Consider the following 7,800-nt stretch of genomic DNA (forward strand, 5'->3'; position numbering starts at 1 on the left):
TACCTCTGGTGCAAATTACTGACCTCTGTCATCATTTTAGGTGGGGGAACTTGCACAATCGGTGGCTGACTAAATACTTTTTTGCCCCACTGTAGGTGGTAACAATGGTGTGACCATACCTGCTGGTGGGATCTGGCACAGTTTTTTCCAGTTCGGCCCATTCCTGTTGAATTCTCTCCACATTTTGGTCTTTGTTCAGTTTCGAGCTCTCTCTGTCTAATTCCTCTGGATTGGGTGTATTTGGTACTCGAGCGCTCAAGATCGTTGAGTCAACCTTCCCATTTACCACGTCCGTTGCTGGGGTTTGAAGCGGCTGTTCGTTGAGTCTTTCTGGTGTGGGTGTATGTGAAACCAGCGGAGCCAGCAGATCACTGGACGAAACAAACACCTGAAAAAGCAGCTCTGCTGAGGAACGCTGAAGTTGGCAAATCCTTGACGGTGGCACGCCTCGGAGACGTTGGGAGCTCATTAACAAAGGTGAAGCTGTCTGCAGAAGCGCGCCGCTTTCTAAACGTGTCGGATCAGGTTGAACCAAGTCCAACGCTTCTACGCCGCTCTGAGTAAAAGCAGAATGGGACGTGCGTTTTTGACACCGGTTACTTTGTTCTCTTTTAGAGTTCTCCTCTTTATGTTCTGTATCTGCGGGATTGGCTGAAACAGAGGGACGATTTTCCACGACTGGCTTGTTCAAATGGACATCAGGCGTGTAAACAGGAAGTGTTGTATCTTTATTTTGACAAGAGATCTGGAGGGTGGGACGACTTATGGAGAAAAGAGGAGAGGAAATTAGATATGTATAATGTAGCTGCTCCCAGGTCCACTCAGATCTCAATGTGGAAATCCCACAGCTGAGACTTGTGGAGTTTTGAGCACACGTGCAAGTCTCATGGTTGCTGTGGATCTGACAGAAGTAACAGGGCGGCTCTGAAGCCCAGTAGTGCAGCTGCTTGGCTGCCATTTCTGCATGATAGCTTGCTAAAATCATCATTAACTCTTTGACTGAGAAAGGAGAAGGGCGATGGCTTTTGATCCTTGGAAGACTGGAATCCAATGTGGAAAAACGTGCCTGCTGCATTACTGCAGTCTTTAGCTTGGAGGCGCTGTGCTGACCTCTCTGCTCATCAACAACCTGGTTGTAATGATAAGTCCCTGTTAAAATATCCTCCAAGACTTCTTTTGGTACAGAGTCTAAGTCAGTCTGGAATACAGAAGACAGGATCGCTTGGACATAGTGCTCCATCAAAACCAGAGCCTGCAGACCAAGTAAGTCCAGAGATTCCTTGATCTTTAGCAGTAGCCTGGTATGTTGACCAGCAGCACGTCTCAAGAAGTGGTCAGACTGGACTTTGGAAAACAGGCAAGACCAGTGATTGAGATGAACTCTGAGTTCTTGACTCAGTGAACCCAGATCGAGCCTGCATGAAGTTGACGGGGTCTGGAAAAGAGAGCAGAATGACTGTGACTGTGTGAACAGGCACTGGTGGCGATACAGAAATCTAAAACTCTTTGACAAAGATGTCAAATGTTGGACGTTACAGAAGCATTCCTGCAACCATGTTTAACAATTATCCAACTACAGGTTGTGGCGGACGTCTGTGATCTGTTACACAGACTCTTCATTACATCGCCCAGTGAAGGTGCATGTGAAGACGCAAGCGTTCAGCACAACTGGACAGTTCCCTCTGGTAGCCTCTGGCACAGTGTGATGTACAGCGCGTGACTATATGACACAGTGCTCAGTAAGCTTTAGATCACAGTGCTGAGCGCTCGGCCTCACCTGCTGAGGTGCAAGGTGTTGCTGATGATGTTCCAACAGTCTGCTCACACTGGATATGTAAACCGCTGCTAGCCGAGCCCTCCTCGTGTACTCGTGTATAAAAATCAGCAGGGATCGCTGCTCCAGGAGTCTCCACTGAGCTCTGTATTTACCCTGCAGGGAGGATGAGGAGGGCAGGAGAAGAACCCCAGCTTCATCTGGCATTCCTTTAAAACAGGCCTGATTAGACGGGGGAGGAGGTGGGAGAGAGGAGAGGAGATTATGAACTCAGTTATAACAAGATCGATGTTTGTTCAATATTATGACCTCATCCCAAAAATGGCAATTAAAGAGTCAGAATGTTGAGGATGTAATCTTTGAAGAGATTAAGCTACGAGAGCTTTCATTCACTCAGGTTCTCCTCACACCCATCACAATCCAGTTACACTGCAAACTGTATAAATTCACCTGAGACAGCCGTGCGCTGCCCACCAGCTGCCACTGAGGCGCCACAGAAAGAAGCGCTTGCTGCAGGCGCAGCAGGCGCTCGGAGGAGCGGGACACCAGGTTGTGAGCCACTACAAAGTTCTTCTCTTCCTGATCCTGACCGTGACCCCGGAATAACCACTTCAGACTGGGGTTAAAGCTGCTCCTGATTAACACCTCAGCTTGCTGCAAGGAACGAGACATGAACATCTGTAATCAGCAACCCGAACGGGATGATGCAGAGGCCAGTGTGAAGTGGCTTAACCTAAACAGTCCTCAGTAAAGGGTCAGGACAGGCAAAAGCAGTCCGAGGAAAACCTTTGAAAAACGACAAGGTCTCACTCCAAATATAAAGAAATCAGGGCTGGGTTGAGGTCAAGACTGAAATGGGAGGAGCTATGTTCACATGGACAGTGGAGGATTAATGTTTATTGATCAATCAGCTTAGTAGAAATTGTGCTGTAGTATCGGGCAGAAAAACAACATGTGTAAATCATACCATTTGCACTCAGATCCTCTGTTTAGCAAACAGGAAGTGAAACTGCTCTGAAAGAAACAACAACAATGAATGATCAGTCGTAGCTCATCCTGCTCAAAATCCCTCACATTTCATTGGTTCATGTAATATGTTCAAGGTACAGTAATACATATATAAAATATATACATATTACTGCAAAGCTGTAACGTTGCCTTGTCATCTTGAATACAGAGGCTGAGGTGTCACTGTTAGGCCTAATCATGTTTATGCATGTGGCCACGTACATATAATAATTATAGTGACTGCACACCCACTGCTGAGTTTAGAAGTTGGCTCATTGCAAAGAAATAAACAATCGAATTCATTTCATAAACCAACAAAAATGAAAAACATCTTACATAAAAGTTCTAAATGAACTTTTCATGTCATTGAGTGAAATAAGTATTTGATCCCCGAGCAAACGATGACTCGGTATTTGGTGGAGAACAGCACAGCGGTCAGACGTTCCAGGTTTGCTCACATCTCAGCAGCACTGTTGGCCTTCTCTCCAGCTCCAGCTCGCTCCACAGATAGGACTGAGGTCTGGAGACACCCCACGTCTCCATTAAGGTTCCAGACCAAAATGTTGGCAGCATTCAATGACTGAATATCAGATGTAATCAGATTACAAGTCAGTCTACAGGTTAGCTCTAAAATGTCACTTTACGATACATTTAGTTTAGTTTTCGTGCATTAACACCATTTTAGCCTCATGTTCACTGAGATGTTTCCACTATGTCCAGATCCTCACTGTGACCAACGAATGATGAGTGTGTGTACAACCCTCTGCAGAGACGTTTGATGTGATTCTGCATCACAGAGTCGGCTTAATGCTGAGCTGACATTAAATGCTGCTGTATAAGTGCTCATATTAAGAGCACAGAATAGCAAACTTGCAACTTCCTGACATTTCAGTGTTTGTAGAAATCAAAACTTCTGCAATGAATTGGCTCTCTGACACTTTACGAATGAGGAAATTAGTTGATCATTTTATTGCTCAGTGTGGTCTCAGTGATCCTGTTTATCTGACTGCACAGTAAAGCTGTAAAAGTCTAAACTGGAACATTAGAGGTTACCGTGCCGCTGTCTAATAATGCAGACACGGGGAAGCAGCAGAGCGAGCTGAAACTCATTTTAAACAGGGCTCTTTGTGCATGCTTGTTGTAACTGCAGCTGTGTGAAGCAGGTTGGAATCAATTACAAAAGCATTTATACATTTGTTGCTTACATTCCAGGGTTGTATTAGTCGATATTAAACTTAAAATGAAACTTAAATACTCATTTGCTACAGTGTGGATACAAACAGAGCTGTCTCTGCCTCAAACAGACGAGCTTACAGCTCCACCCCTCACTAACAGCTGATGTTCACAACTCTAAGGTCAGTAAAGTTCTCATTTCAGCTGCATTAAAGTACTGAACAGTTCTCAGAAATGCTAACGCACGCTAACATTAGCCATTTCATTATTAGCAGTTATCCAGCAGCCACATTAGCCATGTGTTATCATTAATGTGGCGACTAATGAGGAAATGCTGAGTGGATTACAGGCACACAGCTGTGCAGAGCAGTGGGGGAAACCACAGCTAAACTGGGCAGAGAGGCCACAGTGTGGAGAATTAATCCAAGCTGACAGTGACCGGTTCAAACTCTCACAGTCAGCCTTCTGTTTTGTTTTGAATGGTCTTTATTTTAGCAGAACTAATGCCACACAGTACATGAAGCTCATCTGGAGCTTTCCCATAATGCTCTTTGTGCGCTCTGTTATTTGTTGTGCCCTTGGTTTATTAGTAGCTTCTAAAATATGTTTTATCTTCACAATCTGTAATGCGAGTCTATCCATCCATTCTCTTCCACTTATCCTCCTCAGGGTCGTGGGCTGGAGCCTATCACAGCACATCTTGGCCAGGTCACCAATCATGAGTGTGTTTGTGTGTGTGCAGGCATGTATGTGTATTACCGATCAGGCCTCGCTCTACATCAGCATCTTTCAGTATCTCTGGGATGTTGTGATCCATAGTAGACAAAGCTGTGGAAGGACGAAGCACAAACATGAATTCAAGGAACAAGAAGGGGCCTGTTTATTTCAGAATTCACTCTCCAGCATTTCTGTTGTCACATGTCTATATTCCAAATCATCTGTCAGCGATGTGAATATGAAGAAAAGCTATGAACTCCACAATCATTTTATGAACAGCTGACATCTAGAAAGGCTGCCTGCTATACTCTGTCAGCAATGCCAAGTGTGTCCTCTCTGCTTTCTGTGTGTCACACTGTGGTTCAGCCACACTGCTCTCTGCGGTGTCTACACGACACTCTGCGACAGTGCTCGCCTGTTTGCTTCAGTGGGGACAGTCTGTGAACTTTCTGACAGATCTTCAACAATAATGTAAACACCACCCAACAACAGGAGCTACATGTTCCAACTTCATTTGTCCTTTTTTTAAGATGACGGTGTAAAAGCTCAGTGTATCCATGAGTCTGTGCTCTTCCTCTGGACATGGAAAACATGCTAATATCTTCCTGTGTCCAACATCGGCAATGATCTAATGGAGTCACCACAGTCAGCTCAACAAAGGCTAGTTAGGCCCAGCAGATGTGTTATTTCCAGCCATCGTACACTTACTTATCAAAACTGTGTTTCTGCGTCCATCTTTGGGGCATCTCGGCTCAACAGAAGAACTTCTCTGGGGAGTACCGACTGGCTTTTTCCCCGCAGAAGAAGAAACGCTGTTAGCTTCATGTTAGCGTTGACACAGCGCTGCTATCCGCACTTGACTGTGGCTAACGTTTCGCCTCACTGGAAGAGCCAGCCAACGATCTTATTATTGACTTACGCCTTTCCTAAAGACGCTCCCGTTAATCCACGAAGGAAGCTTTTAAAATAGCATCTGAATGGCAGAAGCCTGGGAAGACAGGATGTAGCTGCAGCCAATCAGGAGAAAGCGTCGCCAGTTGTTATGGTAAACAAGAAGCGGCGGTGACTCTTGCGCCTGCGTCACTTTTGCTCCTCTACGAGAGGATCCTTCCGCATCTTACGGACATAATTAAAGTAATGGGCTGTAACACCGTAACTACGGTACAAACACAGCATGTTGCCTCATTTATCCTGAAAACACAATCATGATGTAAACAATCGTTAATAAAAGGAAAGAAAAAATCACTGGTTATTTTCAGGAAAGTTAGTTAATTTACATAATGCATAAGATTAAAATATATAAGATTTTAAATTGTACTCAAAATGTTTCCCCGTCATTTTAAATACAGTGGCCAAAATTGACGTTGCCGGCCACATCTGCAGTAGGCCTTTATTTACAATTTAAATATCGCAAATAGCTCATTAATGCTATACATGACAATTTAACATTTGGTAAATGGACTGATTCTTATATAGCACTTTTCTACTCAAAGCGCTGTATACAACATATTTATAGATTTCTGTTTTTTCCTCCATCTCTGCTCCCCCTCATTCTTCTACTTCCTCGCCTCAAGCCTCCTGTCTGTAATTGAAATCAAGGCTCTAACACAGGAAAAACATGCATGAACATGCTTTTTATTCTCTGGACAGATGAACGAGACGGCTAAATAACAACAACAGGTGGTTAAAAGGTAACATTATGTCAGCTAGCTGGCTCCTAAGCGTCACACTTTCCCTTTGATAAACAGTCCTGCCATCATATAAACGTTTATTGACTGTTGAGGTAAATGGTGGACTGACAACCTACACGTACTGCAGATGAATGGTGGCCAGAGTTGATTGTCCTTCTTCAGCCACCATACCTAGGATTATGCAGTTGAGTCGTGAGTGGTAAGAAAACTGAATTCAGGTGGCTACAATCTGTGTTGTTCAGTGGTGCATTATGGGTAATCTCAGCCTCTCACTGAACGTGCTCCTGTAGCACATCATGGAGTGGGTGGGAGGTATTATCCACCATTGTCCTTATCCACCTCTCAGACACCACCCTAAGGGAGTCCAGCTCTGTCCCCACAACATTACTGCGACCCTCCACCTGCTGCCCCAGCATGGCACAAAAGTCCTGAAGACTGTAATACTCATTCATAGACCTGATGCAGTAGCACCGCTATCATGAAGATGATGGCCTCAGCAAGACACAATACAATCAACTCACACCTCACAACCTCCAAATCAAACAAAAAACCTTTGTGGCAGGAAACTTCAGAGAAGTTGTCAGGCCAGTTTTAAGCCTTTCTGCCCAGACAAAGTGTGCAGGTGGAATACACGTGTTGATGTCTGCAAAGTGAAGGACAATAGTCAATCAAATGGAAAGGCAACAGTTCTTTTCCACTTTTTTAGTGAAATGGGCCGTCTCCTTGTGGCCAATACAACATTGCATTCCCTTATTCCCAAATGGTACTGAGGTATGAAACCAGAGGAACCCAGTACTGGTACAGAGCCCAGCCAGCACCACGAGCACATCCATGTAAACACCAGCACCTCCCAGGAAAAGGAGGGGAGCTTACGAAAGCAACGTCTCCAGGAGGCTGAGTCAGCAGCGCTATGACAAAACTCTGTGACAAGCTGTAGGCAACAACACTGGCTCTGTGGCTTTAAATGCTCCAAGCTACTGTGGTGTGCAGACATTCACTGTAACAGTTTATAGTAATACATGTGTGTGCTTTGGATTTGTCTTTTTTAGATACTATTTACATCAGTATTTCTGTTATTGAACAGCTCCTGTGCACATAAATAAAAACAATGTTGGGTTAAATGAGTTTTTATTTAATTTCCAAAAGCTAGGAAGATTATGATGGACCTCTCCCATCCCAACAATGGACTCTTCTCATTGTTGAGGTCTGGGAAGCGCTTCCGCTCCCTTAAGGCCAAAACAGAGAGAATGAGGAGGAGCTTCTTCCCCCAGGCTATTCGGGCCCTGAACCAGGTGTAGGACTGGACTCTCCCAAACACGTCACTATAAGACTGGACTCTCACACACGTCACCACACGCACCACCACACATTTCCTATAATCCTATAATTCCTATAATTTATAATCCTTATCTTTATAATCTCTTCTGCTATTTGCAC

At 44.5% G+C, this 7,800-nt stretch overlaps 1 protein-coding gene across 3 annotated transcripts in view; it reads right to left on the bottom strand.

Moving 5' to 3' along the window:
* ccdc142 (coiled-coil domain containing 142) overlaps positions 1–5,739 on the bottom strand; it is a 21,567-nt gene extending 15,828 nt beyond the window's left edge. Inside the window, exons 1-7 of one of the 3 annotated variants that reach the window (XM_013915450.1) lie at positions 5,381–5,739; positions 4,715–4,783; positions 3,241–3,362; positions 2,742–2,788; positions 2,225–2,428; positions 1,778–1,996; positions 120–1,435 (exon numbers count right to left, since the gene is read on the bottom strand). In XM_013915450.1, coding sequence (XP_013770904.1) covers positions 120–1,435; positions 1,778–1,996; positions 2,225–2,428; positions 2,742–2,744 — 1,742 coding nt within the window. In that variant the 5' untranslated portion in view covers positions 2,745–2,788; positions 3,241–3,362; positions 4,715–4,783; positions 5,381–5,739. Of the gene's footprint in view, positions 1–119; positions 1,436–1,777; positions 1,997–2,224; positions 2,429–2,741; positions 2,789–3,118; positions 3,363–4,714; positions 4,784–5,380 lie in introns of all 3 variants that reach the window. The other 2 variants (XM_013915449.1, XM_005751280.1) reach the window with 2 other exon arrangements.
* Between the last annotated feature and the right edge of the window lie 2,061 nt (positions 5,740–7,800).

Source organism: Pundamilia nyererei, unplaced genomic scaffold, assembly GCF_000239375.1.
Source record: "Pundamilia nyererei isolate P.nyererei 1_Seehausen unplaced genomic scaffold, PunNye1.0 scaffold00305, whole genome shotgun sequence".
Lineage (NCBI taxonomy): Eukaryota > Metazoa > Chordata > Actinopteri > Cichliformes > Cichlidae > Pundamilia > Pundamilia nyererei.